The sequence below is a fragment of the Hemitrygon akajei genome, chromosome 2 (genome assembly GCF_048418815.1).
Source record: "Hemitrygon akajei chromosome 2, sHemAka1.3, whole genome shotgun sequence".
Classification (NCBI taxonomy): Eukaryota; Metazoa; Chordata; class Chondrichthyes; order Myliobatiformes; family Dasyatidae; genus Hemitrygon; species Hemitrygon akajei.
In genome coordinates this window covers 109,197,099-109,223,630 of record NC_133125.1, presented here as the reverse complement: position 1 = coordinate 109,223,630, position 26,532 = coordinate 109,197,099, and the positions used below count along the sequence as shown (strand labels likewise).

The following is a 26,532-nucleotide window of genomic DNA, read 5'->3' as shown; positions in this document are numbered from 1 at the left end:
CTCAATTGATGGGCAAGTGAGTATAGTTATTGGTTGAGGGGTAGTAACTGTTCTTGAACCTGGTGGTGCAAGTCCTGAGGCTCTTGTACCTTCTACCTGATGGCAACAGCAAGAAAAGAGCACGGCCAGGAAGGTGAGGATCTCTGATGATGGATGCTCTTTCCAACGACAGCACTTCACACAGATGTACCCTGTGGTAGGGAGAGCTTCACCTGTGATTCTGTGATGTACTGGGCTGAATCTACTACCTTTTTTAGGATTTGATGTTCAAAGTCATTGGTGTTACCATACCAGGCCATGATGCAGCCGTCAATGCACCCTGCAATATATCTATAGAAGATTATCAGAGTTTTTGATGACATGCCAAATCTCCGCAGACTCCTAAGGAAGTCGAGGAGCTGTCATGCTTTCTTTGTGATTGTATTTACATGCTAGGTCCAGGACAGGTCCCCTGAAATAGTAACACCCAGGAATTTAAAGTTACTAACCCTCTCGACCTCTGATCCTCCAATGAGGACTGTCTCATGGGACCTCTGGTTTCCCTCTCCTGATGTCTACAATCAGTTCCTTGGTCTTGCTGAAATTGAGTGAGCAGTTGTTAGGACATCAGTCAACCAAATTTTCAATTTTCAATTTCATACCTCCTGTATGCTAATTCATCACCACCTTTGACGTGGCTCCCAACTGTGGTGTCATCGGCAAACTTGAATATGGTGTCGCAGCTGTACTTAGCCACACAGACATAGGTATAAAGAGGGTGGAGCAGGGGGCTAAGCACACAAATCTGTTGTGCGCCTGTGCCAACGGAAATCATGGAGGAGATGTTGTTGCCGATACGAACTGACTGGGGTCTGCAAGTGAGGAAATCCAGAATCCAATTGCACCAGGAGGTATTGAGGCCAAGGTGTTAGAGCTTATTGACTAGTTTTGAGGTGATGATGGTATAAAATGCTGAGCTGTAATTGATAAAGAACATCCTGATGTATGCATCTTGGCTGTCCAGATGTTAATGAAACTTCTCAAATAATGACCGATTTTGCTTACCTTTTCCTTTGGTCTGATTGTTAGATTCAGGTCCTTAAGAACAGGTTCAGAATCAGGACTGTAGCCAAAGTTGACATTTTCAAATGTCACACTGCCTTGGTTTGGCCAGTCACCCGGTGGCGGTTTTCGAGATTCCCAGGCCGCCTCGCTTTCAAGTTCACTATAGTCCAGTACTCTTTCCACTGATGTCATCTACAAGGATGAGAGAATGTTTAAAAATGTCATGCGATTCGCTGATGCTTCCTTTCACACAAGGCTTTACTACAACCAGTTCATTTAAATAAAACACTTGGCTATGAAAAGAATATGCATGCTTCAACTTCCTTGCATTACTTTAGACGAGAAATTTCAGCACACCAAGGAAGAAAAAAGGAACAGCTCCACTGGTGCTTGTAAGGTGAGCTCCAATAAAAGATTTTGACTGATAGAAAAAAACGCAGCACATGCTAGATGATAATAATGACAAAAATAGGTTCTCCATTGCTGCCTGGGGTACTTGCTTCATAAAATGCTTGTTCAACATATCCTGCTGCTTTCAAAGACTGGCACTCAACTGCACACAAAAACCTCTGTTGCTGCACACCTTACAATTCTGTCAATTACCCTGCACTTAATGTTTCTGCTAAAATATATTACTTCACACTCCCCTGCATCAAACTTCATCTGCTATGCAACTGACCTTTCTCCCAGCCTATTCATCCCCTCCTACAGTCTATCATTATTTCCCTCAGCACCGAAAACACCTCCAAACTTGTATTGTCTGCAAATCATGAGGTTTTATTCTCTACACTCGCATCCAATTCTCTAATTTGTATAAAAAATTAAATTCAGAGGTTGTAATACTGCCTCCGGTTGAACAATGCTCGAGTCTGCAAAGAGTAACTATTGAGCAGAACCTGACTTCAGCCCCGGAATCAATTTTTATCAATGATCCTATCGACATCTTTAGCTCACCGGCCTCAGTTTTAGTAAAAACCCTTTTATGTCAGACTTTCGAAAACTGTTTTTTGGGAACCTCTACTGAGAACATCTAACATATTCCATTATTTGTTATCCCATTAAAAAATACAGTCCGGTTAGTCAAGGAATTTTTTTGCAGGCTTTCCTTTGACTGGAGGCTCTCAAGCCAATCTTTTCTACTTGCTTCACCATCACAAATATAAATCTGAGAGGCCTGGCATGTTCGTACTCCTTTTTAGATAAGGGCATCATATTCATCATTTTCCAGTTATCTGGCATGCTCAGTATGTATGGACAGTTTGGGTAGATGGCAAGTTCTTTTGTCATTTGTGTTTAACTCCCCTCAGCAAACTACACTACCTTAAACATCTTTTCATCAATTCTTCACGTGTCTTCTATCACTCGAATCTCTGCTTAGTGAAGCTGATAGGTCAAAGGGATAAAAGGCTGGAAAAGGGGGAATCTGATAGGAGAGGATGGAAGATCATTGAAGAAAGGGAAGGGGGAGGAGCACCAGAGGGAGATGATGGGCAGGTAAGGAGGTAAGGCGAGAGCAGGGAACAGGAATGGGGAATGGTGAAGGTGGAGTGGACAATTACCAGAACTTCGAGAAATCGTTGTTCATGCCATCAGATTGAAGGCTACCCAGGTGGAATATAAGGTGTTGCTCCTCCAACCTGAGTGTGGCCTCATAATGGCTGTTGGGGAAGCGATGGACTGACGTGTGGGAATGGAAATGGGAAGTGGAATTGAAATGGGTGGCTTTCAGGAGGTCCTGCTTTTTCTGGCAGATGGACCATGGGTGTTCGGTGAAGTGATCTCCCACCCTACGATGGGCCTCACCGATATACAGGAGGCCACATCAGGAGCAGTGGATACAGTATATGACCCCAACAAACTCAGAGGTGAAGTGTCACCTCACCAGGAAGTACAGTTTTGGGGCACTGAATGGTAGAGGGGGGAGGTGTAGCACTTGTTCCACTTGCAAGGAGGGAGATCATTGGGAGGGACGGATGGACAAGGGAGTCGCACAGGGAGTGAACCCTGCAAAAAGCGAAAGGGGGAGGGTGAGATGTACTTGGTGGTGGGATCTCTGGAGATGGTGGAAGGTATAGAGAATTATGTGCTCAACGCACAGGCTAGTGGGGTGGTAGCTGAGGACAAGAGGAACCCTTTCCCTGGTTTGGTGGCAGGAGGATGGGGTGAGGGCAGACATGTTGAAAATGGAAGCTATGCAGTTGAGGGCACCGTATATTCATTCTGGATACACTCCAAACTGATGGCATGAACATTGATTACTCAAACTTCTGGTTATTGCACCCCCCCCCCCCACCTTTTTCACTATTCCCCATTCCTACTTCCCTCTCTCACCTCACCTCCTTACCTGCCCATCATCTCCCACCGGTGCTCCTCCCCCTTTCCTTTCTTCCATGATCTTCTATCCTCCCCAGATTCCCCTTCCTCCAGCCCTCTATCTCTTTCAGCTGTAAACTTCACAGCTCGTTATTTCACCTCCTCGCCCTCTCCCAGTTTCACTTGTCACCTACCACCTTGTATTTCTTCCTCACCTCCCCCACCTTATTCTGACTTCTCATCTTCTTTTCTAGTCCCAATGAAGGGACTCGGATTGAAATGTTGTGATTTCTCTCTTTTCCATAGATGCTGCCTGACCTGCTGAGTTCCTCCGGCATTTTGTGTGTGTTGTTTAGAATATAAAGTAGATTCTTACGATGTAGTAAATGCAACATGCAAACTTTAAATGTTTTCTAATATAACTGAAGTAGTAAAATGAGTAAGATAAATAAATCGGTTATTGTGCTCCAATTCAACCAGTTCTTAATATTTTTAAAGTTCTTTCCCAGAGTTTAAAATCTGGTTAACACTAGTTAAAATGTTTAGCTTTGTTTCTAAAGTAAATCCATTTTCAGCCGTGTTAATCAAAGCACCAAGTTATTTTGTGAACACCTCAAGAAACGAAAAAGGATCCAGTGCTTTCCTGGCGTATATGATGAATAAGCTCTTCTCGGGCTTCCAGCTGGGTACAGGTATCAATTACAACCGACATTTTGATTCCAAACTCTGCCATCTTCATCAGGGATGATGCCTGGGCATGTCTTACCCAGTGGTAGTTACACCCTGTAGCCCATCACTCCTGATTGGTTGGTCCTCATCCAATCAGGTTTCCTTTCACTTTAACTTTTAACAATCAAATTCCAGTTCTTAATAAGAGTGAGAATTTTACAGAAACACAGAAAACATACTGCACAATACAGGCCCTTCAGCCCACAAAGCTGTGCCGAACATGTCCCTACCTTAGAACTACCTCGGCTTTACCCATAGCCCTCTATTTTCCCAAGTTCAATGTAGCCATCCAGGAGTCTCTTAAAAGACCGTATCGTATCTGCCTCCACCACCGTCGCCAGCAGCCCATTCCACGCACTCACCACTCTCTGCGTAAAAAACTTACCCCTGACATCTCCTCTGTACCTACTTCCAAGCAACTTAAAACTGTGTCCTCTCATACTAGCCATTTCAGCCCTGGGGAAAAGCCTCTGACTATCCACACGATCAATGCCTCTCATCATCTTGTACAACTCTATCAGGTCACCTCTCAACCTTCGGCGCTCCAAGGAGAAAAGGCTGAGTTCACTCAACCTATTCTCATAACGCATGCTCCCCAATTCAGGCAACATCCTTGTAAATCTCCTTTGCACCCTTTCTATGCTTTCCACATTTTTGTTAAAACTCTTTTATTCTAGTTTTATTTCAATGGCTTCCTTTACCAGGCGGTCCCAAAAGCCATTGGCATGGCACAGTAGTTTTGTGCTATCAAAGTCAATCCTATTGCCATTGCGAATGCAATGTTCTGCTACCACTGATTTCTCTGGATAACCCAAATGGATACACCTCCTGTGCTCCTTATGTGGGTTTTCTCTATGCGTCCTGTCTGGCCAATGTACGCTATTCTGCATTTACAGGGAAATCATATAAATGCCAGCCAACCTGAATCCCAGGTCATCTTTGACCTGCACAAGCCGTGGTTTGAGCTTCATTACAGGCATCCCGGCTAGAAGCCAGGAACAGCTTTACTCAAGTAATGATTTAGGAGAAATTTTGCATTTGCTGTTATGCGCACGATTTGAGAAGAAACTCAATACTCTTAGATCAGGTGCAATTTGTGCCTGGATTGTAACAAAGTGGAAACTCTATGCAAGTTAATTAATTCACTGCATTTATTTATTTAGGGATACAGCATGGTACAGCCCTTCTGGCCCAATAAGCTGGCACTGCCCTTACACGCCCAAGTGACCAATTGACCTCCTAACCCGTACACCTTTGGGATGTGGGAGGAAACCAGAGCAGCTGAAGGACACCCACGCGGACTATGAGAGAACCTGCAAAGACCTTACAGTCAGCAGCGGGAACTGAGCCATTCTTCTAACTTGCTGCATAAAATACTTTAAAAGCAATCTTACCAGATTTTCAACTTCAGCACTTTGCCGTACGCCCCACTGGAACATTCCCATTAGTGTGATAGAATAAGACAGAACTAAACCGACCTGTCCTGCATCCAACTCTGCAAGAAGGAGAGAGAACACCTGCAGTCAAAAAGGGCACCTTTCGTACTCACCACTGAAAAACACTGGAGGAAATCGGCATTGTTGTAATGCAGGAAATGCAATTGTCAATTTACACAAGTGTAACTTTTGTTGAAGAATCTAACTTAACTGAAGACACAGAAGAAGAAATAAGCCTTATATCTTCTTAGGTGCTGATCAGTAACTATCTCTTATAATAATAACTAATCTTTACTCATACTCTGTGCCTCTGGGCTTGATCTCTGATCCTTTAGTAAAAAGCCCGATTTTTGTTCGTATTTAGAATTTTGCACTTGTCAAAAGCAGACCTTTTTTTGCTTGATAAAGTTGGTATCGCACAGCACAAAAAGGGGCCTTTCAATCCACCAAATCTTTTGCCTATCTACACTAATCCCATTTGCCCACATTAGAACTATATGCTTTTGTTTCCCTAATTAAATAATTGCCTTAAAGCTGCTTAAACATAGTATTTGTATCCACTTCCATCCCTTCTCTGGCAAAGAATTCCAGATATCAACCACCTCTCAGAATAAAAAAGGTAAGTGGCAATTCTGTACTAAATTGAAGGGTGCTCAACAGCTGTGGCAGGGTTTGGATGTCATCACCTCCTGCAAAGAAAAACCAAGCAGCAAAAATTACAACAAGGTTTCGCTCCCAGATGAGCTCAATGTTTTACGCTCACTTTTACTAACAGAACTTGGAGGCACCTTCACGAACCCCCACACACCCCGATGACCTTGTGATTTCAGTGTCTGAGACCAATATGAGAGCATCCTTCAACAAGGGCAAATCCTCGGAAAGCATCTGGCCCGGAGCACGTATCTGGCCGAGCACTGAAGACTTGTGCAAATTAACTGGCTGGAGCATTTACAGACGTCTTTAACTTCTCACTTTGGCTGTCTGAGGTACCCACCCACTCAAGTAGGCTTCAATCACACCAGTGCCCAAGAAGAACATGGTAACCTGCCTCAACGACTATCGTCCAGTTGCACTTATATCAACTGTGATGGAGTGCTTTGGGAGGTTGGTCATGAGGTATATCAACTCCTACCTGAGGAGCAACCTGGATCCACTTCAATTTGCCTAACAGGTCAACAGCAGATGCCCTTTCATTCACCCTACACTCAGCTCTGGAAGACCTGGATATTGAAAATGTATACGTCAGCATCCTCTTTATTGACTACAGCTCAACACTATCATCCCCTTGAAACTTATCACTAAGCTTTGAGACTTGAGACCCAATACCTCACTTGGCCAGTGGATCCTTGACTTCCTCACTTGTGGACCCCAGTCAGTGCAGACTGGCAACAGCTCCTCCACGATCACCACCAGCACAAGGCTGGGAGCATAACCCCTAACTCTACTTGCTGATACCTACGATTAAGAGCTGTTCCAATGCCATATTTAAGTTTGCTGACGACACTCGTTGGCTGGATCGAAGGTGGTGGTGAATCACCATATAGGAGGGAGATTGAAAACCTGGCTGAGTGGTCAATCAGCAGTCTCACTCAATGTCAGCAAAACCAAATAGCTGATTATTGACTACAGGAGGAGGAAACTAGAGGTCCATCAATGTGTCCTCATCAGGGATTCAGAGGTGGAGAGGGTCAGCAACTTAAAATTACACTGTGTGATCTTTTCAGAAGATTTGTCCTGTGTCCCACAAATAATTTCCATTACAAACAAGGCACTACTGCATTTCTACGTTTTTTTAAAAGAAATTTGTGTACATTCGGTATGTTACCTAAAACTTGGACTAACTTCTATAGATGTTTCCCTCCAGGTTTCACCTATCACCTGATATTTCTCCTTCCCTCCCCCCACCTTTTAAATCTACTCCTCAGCTTTTTTTCTCCAGTCGTCCGAAGGATTTCGGCTCCAAATGTCAACATACTTTTTTCGATAGATGCTGCCTGGCCTGCTGAGTTCCTCCAGCATTTTGTGTGAGTTGCTCAGATTTCTAGCATCTGCAGATTCCCTCGTGTTTGTGATTCTATAGATGTATAGTGAAGAATATCTTAACTGGTTGCATTTTGCCTGGATACAGAAACACTGATGCCCAGGAACAGAACAGTCTACAGAAAGTGGTGCATGCAGCACAGTCCATCACAGGCAAAGTCTTCCCCACCATTGAGCACACTTACATGGAGAACTGCCACAAGAAAGCATCTTCCACCATGAAGGACCCATACCACCTAGGCCACGCTCTCTTCTTGCGGCTGTTATCAGGAAGGAGGTACAGAAGCCTTAGGTTCCACACTACCAGTTATTACCCTGTAACTGTCAGGTTCCTGAATCAGCATGGATAACTTCACTTGCATCAACTCTCAACTGATGCCACAACCTACAGACTCACTTTCATGGATTCCACAGCTCATGTTCTCAGTGTTATTTATTTTTTATTTGCACAATTTGTCTTCTTTTGCACATTAGTTGTTTGTCAGTTTTTATTTATGTGGGTTTTCTTAAATTCTATTGTATTTCTTTGTTCCTCTAAATGCCCGCAAGAAAATAAATCTCAAGGTAGTACAGTGCCTGTAAGAAGTATTCACTCCCCTGGGAAGTTTTCATGTTTTATTGTTTTACAACATTGAATCACAGTGGATTTAATTTTTTGAAGAAGATTATTTTGTGTCAACGTAAGTTCCTATGTATTGCTTTCATCCTGGGAGCTCTGAATTTGTTTATGCTTTCTTTAATTCTCTTGGGAATGTGCCTCAACTGTAGGTGACCGGTCACTTGATTAGGTAAGGCATCGAAGAGTACAGATCTACTAAGGGCAAATGTGTTTAGTGTAGATTGGGTAAAAAGCATCAGCATTTTCATAGTAGGTTGAATAACCCATTTCTGTGCTCAACAACTTTATGACTATACACAATACTGTAGAGAATCACACTGGTTCTTCACGTTTAGCTTTGGTGGCACTCTGCACAGTTTCCTACTCTTGATCTTGGTTTCTCAACACAAAAAAAATGCTCAATGTACTCAGTAAATTCAATATAACAAATCATAAAACCTTGTAGTTTAATAACACTGAATTGGTTACATCAATTACAGATTTATTTAATCAAACTGCAGGATCTGTATTCAGCTCAATCTTGCTAAGTAATGTAAAACAAAAATAGAAATAAAAACCATTTTAACAGAAAACTAGCTTAATTGTAAATCTGCTTGCAGAAAGTAAAAGAAAACTGGATTACAGAATTATAATTACATCCATAAAAAAAAGCTGAAATGCCTACTCACGGTTTGCAATGAAAATGGAACTAAAAGCAACCACTGTGACAAAAATTGCACAAAGACCATCCAACCGAACTGCAAGCCACCGTGAAGTAGTCAGAAAAAGGAACCACGTTTCTGCAGAGAAAATGGGAAATAAAAGTCCGATAAAAATCAATGACATGTTCTTTATCATTTCGTCAAAACAATTCAGAATACAGTTCTGTGTACAATGCATAATTCAGGTAATTTAAATGTTGATATTAAAATATTATAATACTGATATTAATGAACTATTCTCCTGAGTTTTACATGCAACATTATCAGTTACTTGTTCAGCAGTGACCACACAGATAGAAGCAACTGAACATTTAGACTCAGAACACAAACAATGGTTTATTTCTATTAGGTTCTATTAAAGGGAGTTTACGATTCCAATTGAGGCAAACTCCAATTAACCCGAGAACAAAGCATACACTGAAACATACTGTAACTACTGTACATGATATGTCCATATTTCCAATAATCATGCTTCCATTTTGTGCAATATGTGAAGACATGCTTTGGTTTTCATTAGTGTGGAGCTCCTGGGCCATTGGTGCTTTGGAAAGAGTCCAGAATTAGAATTACCTGTTACAAAACTAGACAGTATTTTCCATCAGAAAGCAATGCCTAATTGCAATGATTTCTAAGCTTCCACTTCTGCAGAGCCAGCCTACATACATGCTTTGACATTGACTCCCTATTTCAAATGTGTGAGGAAGAAACATCTTAAAGTATAAAGTCACATCTGTCCAACATAGAAAAAAGCCTCCTCCTCCTTGCTGACACTCAACACCGATGTACTTCACAGACAGGTGTTTAGCTCGCTGCTTTACTCTCTCTACACCCAGCGCAAACACAAACTATAAATTCACCTTGATACAACTATCGTTGGCAGAACTTCAGGTAGTGACAGGGAAGTGTACACGAATGAGATAGATTGGCTGGTTGGGTGCTGTTGCAACACAACCTTCAATCCAATGCCAGTAAGACCAAGGAACCGATTGGGGACTTCAGAAAGGGCAAGTTGAGGGAAAACGCACCAGTCATTATTGATGGGTCAGCGGTGCGAAGGGTGAGCAGTCTGAAGTTCCTGGGTGTCAACATATCAGAAGATCTATCCTGGGCTCAACATAATGATGCAATTATGAAGCAGCAAGCAGCTATATTCCATTAGGAGTCTGAGGAGATTTGGTATGTCACCAAAGAACACAGAAGAGTACAACACAGGAATGGCCCTTCATCCCACAATGTTGTGCTGAACCAGCTAAAGAATAAATCAAAGCCCCCAAAAGCTAATCCCTCCTACCTACATAATGTCCATATCCCCCTATCTTCCTCACATTCCTGTGCCTATCTAAACAGCTCTTAAAAGCCTCTAATGTATTTGCCTCTACCATCATACCAGGCGGCGCATTCCAGGAGTAAAAAACTTACCCCTGACATCCCCTTTGAACCTACCCCTCTCTTCTTAATTCATGTCCTCCATTATTACACATTTCAACCCGGGGAAAAAGATGCTCCCTGTCTACTCTATCTGTGCCTCTCATAATTTTATAAATCTTTAACAGATCTCCCTTCTGTCTCCACCGCTCCAAAGAAAACAACCAAAGTTTGTCCAGCCTCTCATGATAGCAAGTGCCCTCTAAACCAGGCAGCATCCTGGTAAACCTCTTCTGCACCCTCTCCAAAGTCTCAGCATCCTTCCTATAGTGGGGCAACCAGAACTGGATGCAATATTCCAGATGTGGCCTAACCAAAGTTTTATAAAGTTGCAACATAACCTCTGGACTTTTGAACTCAATTCCACAGCTAACAAAAGCAAGCATTCCATAAGTCTTCTTAACCACCCTATCAAGCTGTGTACTTCCATGGAGGTATGAACTTGGGCTCCAAATCTCTCTGCTCAGCAACACTGTTAGGGGTCTTGCTCTCAACAGTGTACTGTCTCCTTGCATTTACCCTATCAAAGTGCAACACCTCATATTTATCTGGGTTAAAATTCATCTGCCATTTCTCTACCCATACCTGCAACGGATCATTGTGCTATACTCTTTGCCAGTCTTCTACACTATCCTCAACTCCACCAATCTTGGTACAGTCGGCCCTCCTTATCCGTGAGGGATTGGTTCCGGGACCACTCGCGGATACCAAAAATCACGGATGCTCAAGTCCCTTATTCAACCTGTCTCAGTGCGCTGGACCTTAGGACCCAGCGGAACCCCAGACCTTATTTAACCTGTCTTGGTGCGGTGGACATTAGGATCTGGCAGCGGAGCTCTGAATCAGCAGTGTTTCTGTTCATGAAAATAATCACAATCACGATTGAAAATGAAGTGGAAATAATAAAGCCATCGGTCATTGGAAAAGCATTAGGCTACAGTTGGTCAACGATCGGAACAATTTTAAAGGATAAAGTGAGAAAGGCCCTGCCCTGATGGAAGCAACAATTACTAAGCAACGCAGTGGTTTAAGTATTATCTGCATACTTACTAATCCACTCACCTACATTTTCATCCCATTTATTTATTCACATACAAACACAGAGGTCCCAGCACAGATCCCTGAGGAACACCACGAATTACAGATCTCCAGCTCAAATAAGACCTTGCTTGCAACCACCAACCTATGTCTTCTTTACACAAACCAGTTCTGATTCCAAACAGCCAATGTGTTATGGGCCCCATGCATCTTAATCTTCTGGACTAGCCTCCCATGAGGGACTTCATCAAACTCCAGCAAGTGTCTACAAATCTACATGCAGAACATTCTAACTGGTTGCATCTCTGCCTGGTATAGAGAGGCCATCGCATAGGATCGTGTAAAGCTGCAGAGGTTGAAAACTTGATCAGCCCCATTCCTCTTATCAAAGACATTTTCAAAAGGCGATGCTTCAAAAAGGCAGCGTTGATCATTAAGGACTCCCATCACCCAGAACATGCCTTTTTCTCATTGCTATCACCAGAGACAAGGTAAAGGATCCTGAAGACACACACTCAACATTTTAGGGACAGCTCCTTCCCCTCCACCATCAGATTTCTGAATGGACAATGAATCCATGAACAATACCCCACTATTTTTGCAACTACTTATTTAATGTTTTATATATATTTCTTTTTATAGTATATATTGACTTACAGTATATATTTTATAGTATATTTTGATGTATTGTTTTCTATTTATAGTGTTTAATTTTTTTTCTGTTTTTTGCCTGATCGTTCTCGTCCTTTTTGTGAGGGAGAGGGGGACTCATGGTCAATAAGCCTGTTCCATTTTTGTTCATTTTTTTGTGTGGGGAAGGGGGGGATGATGGGCTTGATGACTGTGTTGCTCTTCTTTGATTCTTTGATTTTGTGGCTATCTGGATAAGAACGATTTCAGAGTTGTATACTTTGATAATAAATGAACCTTTGTACTGTGCTGTGCAAATGCTGCAAAATAACAACTGTCATGACGTATGTCAGTGATAATAAACCTGATTCTGAAGGCCCCTCAGCTTACTATATCTACGCCAACCAATAATTCCACTTGACTGAATTAATTCAATATCCTTCTATGTCTTCCCCATTCATGTACCTGTCCAGAAGGCTCTTAAATGTTGTGACTGTTCCTGCCTCTATCAACTCCTTTAGCATTCCAGAGACCAACTACTCTTTATGAGAATATTTTACCCCTCAGATCTCCTTTAAAACACCTCCCTCTTAACTTAAACCCCCTGCCCTCTAGTTCTAGATTTGCCTATCACAGAAACAGATCCTGGCTTACTGCTCTTTCTATCACTCTCATCATTTATACATCCCCATCATGTCACCTCTCAGCCTCCTTCATTCCAGAGAAAACAGACCTAGCCTTTCCAATGACTACTCATAGTTCAAGCCTTCCAATCCAAGAAACACTCTGGTGAAACTTTTCTGTTCAATAGTTTTTCTTTACTGGATTGAAGTGGTATTTGGACTTCTTTTGTAACTGCTGGTTTTCAGAATTCTCCAATATTTTCGTTGTTTCTTTCTCTTCGCTATTGGTTTGCTTTTAAGCTCCACTGGACGTTGGTCACTCTCAGTAACTGCTTTATTAATTGCACCTGTACACTTGCTCGCTAATGCAAATATCTAATCAGCGAATCATGTGGCAGAAAAGCATGCAGATATGGTCAAGAGGTTCAGTTGTTCTTCAGACCAAACATCGGAATGGGGAAGAAATATGATCAAACTGACATGGAATGATTGTTGGTGCCAGGGAGTGTAGTTTGAGTATTCAGAAACTGCTGATCTCCTACATTTTTCATGGCCAACAGTCTCTATAGTTTACAGAAAATGGTGCAAAAAAAAAAAAAAATCCAGTGAGCAGCAGTTCTGTGGACAAAAGCAGCTTTTCAATGAGAGAGATCAGAGAATGGTCAGACTAGTTCAAGCTGACAGGAAGGCAACAATAACTCAAATAAGCATGTGTTCATACAGTAGTGTGTAGAAGAGCTTCTCTGAATGCACAATATGTTGAACCTTGAAGTGGATCAGCTACAGCAGCAGAAGACAACAAACATACACTCAGTGACCATTTTATTAGGTACAGAAGATACCTGATTAAATAGCTCCTGAGTTTAGAAATCTCTGGAATACAATAGCATTTTATGATTGATTTTTAGAATTAAATATCACATTGCTTTTTTTCCAGTTCTGTCAGTAATTATCCATGTAGCTGAAGCTGCACTGAAGATTTCAGTCTTTTCTTGTAACAGGTTTTCTGTTTTCTTTTCTCTCTCAAAGACCATGCCTCTCCATTGATTATTGCTTTAATTGATCACAAGTACTTATGGCACTTCAATGAAATCGATATTATGTCCTATTCTAACAGTGAATAATATTTAATCAGTAATTCCGCTATTGTGGACACTACAGTTTAGCTTAATCTTGTACTGATTGAATATCTATGCACTTGTGGGAGCAAGAAGTATAAATGCATTAGAAAGATAAGCACCCAGGAAATTAGCTAGTGGAGATAGAAGAGACTACTAGATGCTGGAATCTGGAGCAACAAACAAATAAATAACTTCAAGCAGGCAGTGGTGGCTCAAGGAAATTAGCTAGGCTATTTCTAGTAAAAAAAAGGTTCTTCTTTCATTCTCCCTGATCTATATAGCATTTTCAAAGTATCATTTAAATTACTGAGTTGGGGAAACAATAAAAATCATAGAATTATTTCACCTGAATGGAGATCCTGATGTTCATCAAATTTTGCTTGAAACTGTTGCTCTGTTCTTGTTGCACGAATAGTCCAAAGTCCTTGAAGGGACGAAGATAGATGGGAAAAGACTGGACTTCGAGCTGAATTACAAAATCAATACATGTATCATTATTTTTTGCAGTAATTTTAAACACTGTTACATTTATAAAGAAAGCAGAAGCCCAGGACCACTATTAATTAATTATGTTGACTTCTTATGGATTTTAATATCGAGCATTGGTGTAACTGTGAACATAATTAATGGTATAAACTCTCAACACATTTTCAATGATTTTCATAAAGCATTGCCATTAAAACATTTTGGAATAATTTTTTGCATGTTTTGGTGTGATATGGGAGATATGGTAGAGATTTGGTGTGGAAGTGGATGGTGGGGGTGGTGAGGTGCTCTGGGAGAGGGAAGCACACTTGGCAGGTGGTTTAAAGAGCTTTCATCCAATTATGTTCCAGCCTAACGTTGGTCAGGTACACAGTTAACCTGAAGCATGATTTCAGGTTGTTCCAGAGTCAGCAGGGAACTCTAGAAAGGATAACAGTCCAGAATTTGAAGGCCTAGTGAAAGCACAAAATGGACATATCATGTTGAAAGCAGCCACTATTCACTGCTTAGCTAGGAACAGTTTTAAAAAAGTGCTTGGAAGCTAATAAATAAATATTTCAATCAAAATAAACCTGCCACTGTTCTAGGATATACTGGTACAAAATGCATAGTTCACAATAAATACATTTAATGCTTACAAAGGTACATGTCCTTTCAAAGTACATATATGTCACTATATACTACCCTGAGATTCATTTTCTCATTTTCTTGCAGGCATTCACAGTAGGACAAAGAAATACAACAGAATTAATGAAAATCTGCACAAAAACCAAAGTCTGACAAGGAGCCAAGGTGCAAAATAACACAAAATGTACAAACAATAAACACAAAGGTTGTGATTCAGAAGAGCAGCAGGACGGCTGGGTAAATTAAAGTCTAATAAAGCACCAGACTCCACCTGCAGTTTGTGGGCTGTATATGTGTAAATGAAAGTTGAAGTAGCAATGGATAGGTGAGCAGTGTTGGACAGTACTGCATATGTCTGAGAATGCCCAAGTTTCAGCAGATCACTCTATTAAAGATATATAATAAATATAATTTCAGGCTATAAAAATATTGTCGTCAAACATGTTTTGACGTACATAGATGTTGCAATATTCAATTAAATTTTAAGAACAGTGTCATAATGTCACAGAATAATACTGATAGGAAACAGCCCTTCAGCCCAAATAGTCCTAAAGATGAAAGTTTATTAATTCATGAAAGGTATGGATAAGATAGGTGGTCATAGTCTTTTTCCCCAGGTTTAGGGAGCCCAAAACTAGAGGGTAAAGATACAAGAGGTGAGAGATTTAAAAGAGACCTGAGATGTAACTTCTTGTATTTCAAAAATATTTTACAATTGACAAGTTCAAGACCATAGTTCCCCAAAAGTGGCAACACCAGTCAGTAGGATGGTGAAGGAGACCATTGCCTTCACAGGTCAGGACATGGAATGGAACAGTTGGGACATTACATTGCCAATTTATGAAACACTGGTTTAGCCACACTTGACACACTAATCCCCACACTGACTACCGCACCACACCAGAGAATAACGTGCAGTTTGGGTCACAACACCACAGATTGATCTGGAGAGAATGCAGAGAAGATTCACCAGAATGTTGACTCAGTTGGAGGACCTATGGAGAGAGGATGGACAAGTTGGGGTTGTTTTCCCTTGAGTGAAGGAGACTGAGGGGGTGACCTAAGAGATTATAAAATTATGATTGGCATAGATAAGGTTAACATCGAAAGCTCTTTCCCATGGTAGAAATATCAAAAACAAGATGACTTAGGTTTAAGATGAGAGAAAGGAGTTCTAAAGCAGGCTTGAGGGGCAGGTTTTTTAAGCAGAGAATAGTTGAGGACCCATGTTGTCAGAGGGGATGCTGGGATCAGATATAAGCACTATGTTTAAGAGGCTTTTAGAGAGACACTTAAATAGAAAAGGCACCAAAGTATACACTCCTAATGCAGGAAAATAAGATTACTGTTGATGAATAAAAAGGTGGATGTGGACTTATTATGTGACTTACCTAAAGAACAAATAAAAATGCCAAGCTTAGAATCCCAGTAAATATCAACATTGGTCTCAAATTGCAGACCATCTAAAAAGGCATTATGGTTTACTGGTCTGTACCAGTCTTATGCAGGAACAGTACATTGTGCCAGAGGCACACTGTGTCATATTCAGCAAAAAAGGCCCTTCCTGAAGGTGAAGTCGCAGATGAATTGATGGTTAAGAGAGGATGAAGAGTTTTATTGTAGGGAAGGGACAGAAATTGCATAGATAAGGGCAAACTGACAAAAAAGGAGCAGGAGATTACACACAGAAGAAAAAGTTGTGACTGAGGAGAGAAATGATGATGAAGCAGGGGAGAAAAGAAAGCCAAGGAGGAGAGAATAGGGAGGGTCATAGGGGTGGGGTGACTGGTATTTAAGTACTGTGGATGTGAGAGAGATCTCAATGGGAAGAGAGAAATAAAAGAAATGATTGTGGAAGGGACCACTGAGAGAATGGGGGGGTGGGGGGTAGAAATCTTTGGAGGTTAGTAGAAGGCTTTGAGTCACAGCAGAGTATTTTGTAGTGGAGTAATTGAAGAGTAAATCTTTTAGTGTGATGATCTGAGTGGAAAATTGTTTCTAAAAAAATTTGGTTAAAGCTTACTTCTGTGTGTAAGCAGCGCCTTTCACAGGCCTTGCTGTGCAGTACACTTTATTGTAGGTGATGTATGTCATTTCTTGTCACATACACGATATACCTCATGTAAGGAGGACCCCATCTAACTAAAAGAGCATAAGACTTAGGAACAGAACAAGGCCATTTGGCCCATCGAGTCTGCTCTGTCATTCGGCCATGGGTGATTTATTTTCCCTCTCAACCTCATTCTCCTGCCTTCTCCCTGTAACTTTTGACATCCTGTCTAATCAAGAATCTAACAACCTTTAAATATACCCAATGATTGGGCCTCCACACTTGTCTGCGGCAATGAATTTCACAGATTCACCACTCTGTGGCTACTGAAATGTGTCCCCATCTCTGTTAGAAAGGTACACCCTTCTGATCTGTGGTTGTGTGAAGACATGGGCGATGAGATGCATTTTAGGAATTTAAACACAGGCCAGGGCATACACAGTAAATGCCAGAACTCTGGGGAGTGTTGTAGAACAGAAAGGCATAGGGGTATAAGTACATAGTTCTCTGAAAATTGCAAAAGTATTAGATTGGGCGGTGAAGAAGGGCAGCTTAACTTTATTGGTCAGAGCACTGCGTACAAGAGTTGAATGCCATGTTAGAGCTCTACAAGACATTAGTGAGCCCCACTGAGAGTATTATGTGCCGTTTTAGGCTCCATCCTAAAGGAAGGATGCAATTTAAAACAGAGAGAGGGCAGAAAAGTTTCACACGAATGTTGCCAGGGCAGGATGGCTTCAGTTATAGGAAGCAATCAGATAGGCTGGGACTGTCTTTCCCCCGGAGAAAAGGAGGATGTGGGGTAATACAATTGATGTATATAAAATTATGAAGGGTAGGAGAATCCAAAATTGTTTAAAGTGAGAGGGAAAAGATCTAAAGTAAACCTGAGGTGTAAGTTTTTCACACAGAGGGTGGATATATGGAATGAGTTGTCAGAAGAAGTGGTTAGCACAACACTTCACAGTACAGGCAACCTAGATTCAGTTTCCACTTCTGCCTGTAAGGAGTTTGTACATTCTCCTCTGACTGCATGTGTTTCCTCCAGCTGCTCCGGTTTCGTCCCACACTCCAAAGATGTTCTGGTTGGTAGGCTAATTGGTCATTGTAAATTGTCCCATGATTGGACCAGGATTAAGCTGGGGGACTGCTGGGCAGCTTGGCTTGAAGGGCCCATTCCACACTGTATCCCAATAAATAAATAAAGGTGTAAAAGACATTTGGACAGGTACATGGATAAGAAAGGTTTAGAAGGGTATGTGCCAAATGGAACCAACTCAGACAGGCATCATGATCAGCAAGTACGAGTGGGCCAAAGCATCTGCCTCGGTACTATATAACCCAACAACTCTTTACTTTTATAATAAGATTATTGTTTTAAAAGATAAATTTCACCAGATTTGGCTGAAAGACATCCAATAATGGCTAAAAGATGGCCATCAAAATATACTTTGTTGATGAGACCTTGTAGTTAGTCATAGATTCACTGAGAAGAACAGCACAGAAACAGGCCCTTTGGCCCATCTAACCCATGCCGATACTATTTAAACTGCCTATGGCCTTTGACCATACCCCTCCATATTGCTACTATCCATGTACATACTGTAGCTATCTAAACTTCTCTTAAACGTTGAAATCAAACTCGTATGGACCACTTGTGCTGGCAGCTCATTCCACACTCTCAAAACCCTTTGAGTGAAGCTGTTTCTCCTCATGTTCCCCTTAAACTTCTCACCTTTTACCCTTAGCCCATGACTGCTGGTTGTAGTCCCACCCAACCTCAGTGGAAAAAGGCTGCTTGCATTTACCCTAACTATACCCCTCATAATTTTGTATATCTCCTGTCAATCTTCTACGTTCTAAAGAACACAGTCCTAGCCTATTCAATCTTTCCTTTCAACTCAGGTCCTCCAGACATGGCAAAATCCTCGTAAATTTTCTCTGTACTCTTTCAACCTTGTTTACATCTTTCCTGCAGGTAGGTGACCAAAACTGCACACAATACTCCAAATTAGGCCTCACCAACATCTTGTACAACTTCAACATAACATCCAATCTCCTGCACTCACTGCATTGATTTATGAAGGCCAATGTGCCAAAAGCTTTCTTTACGATGCTATCTGCCTGTATTCCCAGATGCCTTTGTTCTACCACACTCCTCAGTACCCTTCCGTTCACCGTTTAAGACCTATGCTGGTTGGTCATACCAAAGTGTGAAAATTTGCATATTTAGGCGAATAACAGTGGGAATAATTGGTTGAGATCAACAGCAACTCCTACAAAGCACACCAATACCATGAGCAACAGGAAGAATCATTGGAATTTCAGTAACATTTTGAAAAATCTGACATTGTACAGTAAGCTCTCTACACCACCTCCAGCCCAACCTGTCCATCCACACTCCCTGTATTCTTTTTATTCTTTCTTCACTTATCATAAAAGGTGTCCAGAACATCATTTAAAGACCGATAATTTAGTTTTCTGAGTCATACTTACTAGTAGTTTCCATGCGCTTAATATCACGTGATGTTTCCAAGAAATAACTCCGAAGGAAAAAGAAGATAATGACAAGTGGAGTGATGGGAATAAGTATCCAAGGAATGACTGATACTGCCACAGCTATCACACTCAAGATCTGCAGAAAGATCTGAAAAATAAAACAAACACATTTATCATCTCATGAACAGCTGACAATACAGTTGAATTCTAATCGGAAAGAATCCACTGAAGATTTTTAATATACCACTCTGTTTAGATAAAGTTACAAACTCATGGAGCACATAATCAAGGCTCACTATATCTATGCCATTAACCTACATTAATCCCATTTACCTGCATTAGTTAACATAACCTTCTGTGCCTTGGCAACTTAAGTACCTGTCCAAATTTGCGGATGGTACAAAAATTGGGGGCACAGTAGACAGCAAGGAAGATCTGGACTGGCTGGAAAAATGGGCTGAAAATTGGCAGATGGAATTCAATGCAGACAAGTGTGAGATTTTGCACTATAGGAGGGTAAACTAGGGTAGGACATACATGGTTAATAGTAGGGCACTGAGGAGTGCAGTGTTACAGAGGGATCTGGAAATACATCAACATCAAAGTACATTTATTATCAAAGAATGTATAAAGTATACACCTTGAGATTTGTTTGCTTACAGGCAGCCACAAAGCAAGAAGCTTGAGGAACCCAATTAAAATAAAGAAAGGCCATAACCACTGTGGGGAAGAAACACACACATTATGCAAACAACAGCGTTCTGAACTAAACTGAATCCTTAGACCCGCTCCCCAGACCAGCCAGAGTGTTAGGCCCACGCCTCAATCTCAGTTCATCACATCAGTGGGGCAAAAGTGCCATATGGAACTCGCAGAGACTATAACCACCGGAGAGAGGATTGAACATTGTGGGGGAGCAAGCAAGATCAGCCCAATCTTCACCGCCACACTTGGGTTTTCTAGCCTGCCTGGGCCAGCGTGAAAATTATGCAAGCACTGGGTAGTGCCTTGCCCTAGGACCCGGGCCTTGCTACAGTGACACACCTGGGCCGCATAGCCTGAATCCATTCTCGATCTCACCAAATCAGCACAGCACTCGGGAATGACCCACCCTCACACCCGGGTTAGGTGGATGGGCATCTTCCACATCAACTCCTCTCCAAATCATTCACCCCAACAGCGAGAGTGATACCAACTCCGTCTGTGACCACGTCTTCAACATATTGTGTTCTGGCTTTGCGATACACCAGCATGGGTTATCCTTCGAATCATTTGCCTCCACTTGCTTCTGGTTTGCGGTGATAGATGGCCGCAATTTACTTCAGAAAAGTTGTTATTAATAATGCTTTTAGTCACATTTCTTGCCTTCTGAACTACCAGTAAGCTATACGAGCTATATACTACTGGTATACAGATGCGTAATTCCTTGAAAGTGGCATCACAGCTAGATAGGGTCTTAAAGAGAGGTTTTGGCACATTGGCCATCATGAATTCAAGTACTGAATACAGGAGTAGCAATGTTATGAAGCTGTATAGGACTTTGTAGAGGCCTAATTTGGAGCACTGTGTACAGTTCTGGTCACCTACCTACAGGAAATATCAGTAAGATTGAATGAGTACAGGGAAAATTTACAAGGATACTGCCAGGCCTTGAGGTCCTGAGATATTGGTAAAGTTTGAATAACTTTATTCCCTGGAGCATAGTAGAATGATGGGAAATTTGGTAGAGGAGTTATGAGGGGTATAGATAGGGTAAATGCAAACAGGTTGGGGGAGTCTAGAACTGGAGGTCATGGGTTAAGGGCGAAAGTTGAAATATTTAAGAGCAACATGAGGGGAACCATTCAGTGGAGGGTAAAAGTGTAGAATGAGCTGTCAGCAGACGTGGTGAATGCAGGTTCAATTTCAACATTTAAGTGATGTTTGGATAGGTACATGGATGGGAGAGGTATGGAGGGTTATGATCCAGGTGCAGGTTGATGGGACTAGGCAGAATAATAGTTCAACAAGGACTAGATGGGCTGAAGGCCCATTTCTGTGCTGTAGTTCTCCATGACTCTAAATGGTTCTTAAGTACTTGAGAGTCTCTGACTCCTGCAATTCTTCGGGCAGCTTGTTCCAGATTCCAACCACATTCCGTGTGAAAATAACTCCTCACATTCCCTCTAAACCTCTTATCTCTCAACTTAAAACTGTGTCTTTTAGAGTTAGACATTACTTCCAAATGGAAAGGAAGACCTCTTCATTTGCCTCTGTCGTTTTTTGGCCTCCACTACTCCACCCAGCCTATCCAGGTTCTTCTTCAATACAAGAAATTCTGCAGATACTGGAAATTCAAAGCAACACACACAAAATACTGCAGGAACTCAGCAGGACAGGCAGTATCCATGGAAATAAACTGTGGATGTTTCGGGCCAAGACCCTTCTTTAGGACTGGAAAGGAAGGGGGAAGACGCCAGAATAAAAAACTGGGGGGAGGGGAAGGAAGCTAGTTGGAAAGTGATAGGAGAAGCCAAATGGATTGGAAAGATAAAGGGCTGGAGAGGATGAAATCTGACAGAAGAGGATAGTGGACCATAGGAGACAGAGAAGAAGGAGGGGACTGAGGGAGAGGTAAGAGGCCAGAGTGGGGAATAGAAGATGGGAGGGTGAGGGAATGTTTTTTTACTGGAATATTCACACTCAGGTTGGAGGCAACCCAGACAGAATATAAAATTTTGCTCCTCCACTCTAAGGGTGGACCCATCGTGGCTCAAGAGGAGGCCATGGACCTACATGTCGGAATGGGATCAGAATTAAAATGTTAGGCCTTGGGGAAGTTCTGCTTTCGGCGGACGGAGTGGAGGTGCACGACGAAGTGGTACCCCAATTTATGACAGGTCTCACCAAGGCATTGGGAGCACTGAGCACTGTAGACAATCCCAGCAGATTCACAGGTGAGGTGTTGCCCCACTCGGAAGGACTGTTTGGGACCCTGAAGGGAGGTGAGGGAGGAGGTAAATGGATAGATGTAGCACTTTGGCCACTTGCAGGGATAAGTGCCGGGAAGGAGGTTATCGGGGAGGGATAAATGGACAAGGGAATCACGGAGGAACCGGGGGTGGGGGGGGGGGTGGAAGATAAAGATGTGTGGTGATAGGTGGTGGGATCCTTTTGGAGATGGCAGAAGTTGTGGAAGATAATGTGTTGGATGAGTGACTCATGGTAGATGAGGACAAAAGGAACTCTATCCCTATTAATATGGCGGGAAGATGGGGTGAGTGCAGATGCCCAGGAAATGGAGGAGATGCAGGGGAGGGCAGCATCGATGGTAGAGGAAGGAAAACACCGTTCTTCGAAGAAGGAGTGATCTCTGATGTCCTGGAAAGAAAAGCCTCATCATGGGAACAGACACAGCGTAGATGGAGGGAACCTCTAATCCAGAAACCTTAAATTGAAATGCTCCCAATAGCTAACATTTATGATTTTTCAGTTCAAGACAAAAAGGTCTCTATCACCAATCTCCCCCACCCCCAGCTTATTTTTCAGAATTATAGAACAAAGAAGCAAGCTGTCTCACCTATGCCAACCATGGCACCTATCTATTTGTACACATCGCTTTATGCCCCACCTAAGTATCAGTCTAAATGCTCATTAAACATTATATTTATAACTGTCTCCCACCTGCCCTGGCAGCTCATTCCAGATATTCTCCACTTTCTTTGGGAAAAACCCATCCCTCAGATTGCCCATAAATTTGTGCCCCCACCTTAAACAGATGCCCTCTAGTTCTACACGCCTAGACCCTGATAAAAATATTCTGAATGCCAATCCTACCTGTGCTCCTCAATCTTATAAACATCTTCAAGATTAACCCTTTGCCTCAGGTCTTCCAGTGAGAATAATGCAATCTCTCTACTGTCCTTTTACAGGCGACATGCAGATGAATCTCGTCTGCACCCTTTCCATTGCTTCCTGCATGTAGTGTAGTGCAAAATACTCCAGCTGTGTCTCACAGATATAAAATGATGTCCTCATTCTTATACTCAATGCATTCTTCACTACTCTATCCGGGCCCCTACAGCTAATTCTATATGTTCTACCAGAGTTTGATCTCCTAAAATGTATTACTTCATACTTGTCTGGATTAAGTTCCATCTGCCACCACACTGCCCAACTTTTCACATTACGTCCCATATGTGCTGGGTTTAGCTGGCCAGTGAATAAAATAGCCTCCACAATTTGAAAGCACATCCATTCCAGAACATCTGAGACATAGTTTTTTCAGAAAACAGGGTTTCCCTTCCATCACTATCACCTGCATCTCAATTACCTGCAAGCCTGCCCTCACCCCTTTATCCCACTAGCCTCCATATCCAGCACATCATTCTCTGCATCTTCTGCCATCCCCCAAGGGACCCGTCAGGCAGATCCTTCCCTCCCCTGACCCATCCACCAACTACAAGGATTCCTCTCTAGACATCTACTCCTTCTTTCCCATTCATCTCCCTCTTGGCGCTTAGCCCTGCCATTGTTGCAAGTGCTACACCTCCTACCTCACCATCAGTCAGCGCCCCAAACAGCACTTCCAGGTGGACCAACACCTCACCTGTTAGTCCAGCAGAGTCGTCTATTGTATTGGGTGTTTCCAATGTGGCCTCATCTACATCAGTGAGACCCAACGCAGACTGGGGGATCACGTCGACAAGCACTATTGCTCTGCCTGCCACAAAGGCTAGGATCTCCTGTTGGCCACCTACTTCAATTAAAGTTCCCATTTCCACACTGGCATGGCTGTCCATGGTCTCCTCTAATGCCCTGATGAGATAAACTCAGGTTGGATGGGTAACATCACATATTTTGTCAGGATAGTCTCCAGCCTGATGCCATGAACAAGTTCTCTACCATCTGGTAATCACTCCTCTTTATTCCCTCCCCATCTTTTTGTTTCTCCCCCCTCCACTCTTACCCGTTCTCTACTCCTCCGTGCGCTTATAGCCTACCCATCATCTCCCTCTGGTTCCCCACCTAGTTCACTTTATTTCATGGTCCTTTGCTTCTTTCACCTGTCACCTCCCAGCTTCTCACATCATCCTCCCCACTTCCACCCACCTCCCCTCACCTGATGTCACCTATCACCTACCAGCTTGTACCCCACCTCCCCCACCTATGCTGACACCTGTCCCCTTCCTCTTCAGTCCTGATGGAGGGTCTGGGCTTAAATTGTCAGCTGTCTTCTTATTATATGGAGGTTTTGCGTTTTCCCATCTTATACACCATTTGACTTATATTTGCCCCTTCACAATCACACTATGTTTCTGTAGCTTCTCGCAAATTACTTCTCTACCTCACACTTCGTCACTGGAAAACTCAGCAACCATACCTTTCCTGCCTTCAACCATGTCATTTATATAGACCTTCAGAATTTCCTCCGGTAATTTCCCCTTACTGATGTCACGCTGAATGGATTGTAGTTCACCGGTTTGTCCTTGCTACCCTTTTTAATCAATGGAGCAATATTAACTACCTTCCCTTCTTCAGGAACTTCAGTAGAAGCTAATGATGAAGCAAGTATCTCTGCAGGGGTCTCACAGTTTCTCCTCTAGTCTCCCACAAAGTCCAAGGACATATTCAGTCTAGCCCCAGGGATTTATCCACCTTAATGAGCTGTAACGCTGCAAATACCTCCCTCTGGTAATATGAATGTCCTCAACTTATTTCCCATATCTCTTAAGCAACCACAATTTCCTCCTTACTAAATACCAAGGAAAATTATCTGTTAAAAATCCCACATATCTCCTGCAGCTTAAGATACAAGCAGCCCTGTAAATCTCCAAGGGTCCTACTCTCTCCTAAGCCATCGTTTCTTCTTCTCAAACAAGAAAGATCAAACCTGGAAGACTTCAGAAAATAAACGGTTAAACCGATTTCTATTTTGTAAGACCAGACTGACTTTTACTGATTTGCCTTGATTTTTTCATTTGCCTTGAAAGTCTTTAATAGCAGCATTTTCCTCACAACGAACTGGCCTGTAATTTCCTGCTTTCTGTCTCCCTCTTTTTATCAACAAAGGAACTGCATTTGCTTTTACTAACCTAATGGAAACTTGTCCAGAGCTAAGGAAGTTGAAAACGAAAACCAACAACACACACAGTAAATGACTGGTCTCTGGGAGGCACTGTTGAACAGTGATCCAGGGGTACAGATATCTAATCCCCTGAAATTGGATTATGATTAGTAAATTAGTAAAAGATGACAGCAAAATTGGTGGTATAATGGTCAATGAAGAAGGCTATGCAAGGTTACAATGGAATCTGTTTTAAGATGGTGCTACCAAAGACATGCGACAGCTTACTTGTGGTTTGAAAGCAAAGGAATTCAATTAAAATCATTAATAACACCTCTTTTGAAGTAAATTGTGGTAAACTATCACTAGAAACAATGAAGAAGTGAGTAAAGGCAAAGTGAATTTGTGAGATGTGCCCTATTGGTGTGCTGCAAAATTGAAGCACTTGGGAGTTGGAGCCGTGCTGGTTGGAGTGAACAATTCGGAGGGGAAAAGGCACAACAGAGGAGTTTCAATGCCTGTCCAACTAACCCAGCCATGAGGGTGGACCGCTGTAAGTACCGACCCAAATTGGAGAGGTCCAGAACGGCTTCTTTGGCAGCGAAATCCAGGCTGGGAGCAATTCGTGGGGCCAGGTCCTAGTGCGAGGTTCGAACAACTTACACGCCAGCCCAGATAGTTTGGGTGCTTCTCTTTACGATGCTAAGGCTGTGAGACTGCCCCGGCTGCAAACTTTGTGGCAACTTGCTCTGCTAATGTGATGATCTGGATACCAAGGCTTTGGGCCTACTCCGAGCCGCTCTGGGGATTTGGATCTAAGGACTCAGTTTGGTTCAGAACATTGTTGCTCGTTTCTATTGTTTATACAATTTGTTTTGTGTTTTTTTTCTCTTTTTCTTTGTGGGCACTATGGAGGGGTGTTGGTCTTTATTTTTTTTAATTGGGTTCTTTCAGGTCCCTTGCTTTGTGATTGCCTGTAAGCAAACAAATGTCAAGGTTGTATAATTTATATATTCTTTGACAAAAGGCGCACTTTGAAACTTGCAATGTTGAATATTGATGGACTGAGAAAGTGGGCAAAAGAGGCAGATGGATTTTAACTCAG

At 42.2% G+C, this 26,532-nt stretch overlaps 1 protein-coding gene across 3 annotated transcripts in view; it reads right to left on the bottom strand.

Moving 5' to 3' along the window:
- Nucleotides 1–26,532, bottom strand: part of abcc4 (ATP binding cassette subfamily C member 4 (PEL blood group)) — a 274,021-nt gene that overhangs the window by 40,330 nt on the left and 207,159 nt on the right. For 2 of the 3 annotated variants that reach the window (XM_073027133.1, XM_073027141.1), the window contains 5 exons: nucleotides 19,379–19,529; nucleotides 14,066–14,185; nucleotides 8,850–8,960; nucleotides 5,481–5,581; nucleotides 1,045–1,236 (listed from right to left, as the gene is read on the bottom strand). In XM_073027133.1, the coding sequence (XP_072883234.1) occupies nucleotides 1,045–1,236; nucleotides 5,481–5,581; nucleotides 8,850–8,960; nucleotides 14,066–14,185; nucleotides 19,379–19,529 (675 nt within the window). Of the gene's footprint in view, nucleotides 1–1,044; nucleotides 1,237–5,480; nucleotides 5,582–8,849; nucleotides 8,961–14,065; nucleotides 14,186–19,378; nucleotides 19,538–26,532 lie in introns of those variants that run through there. The other variant, XM_073027152.1, reaches the window with a different exon arrangement.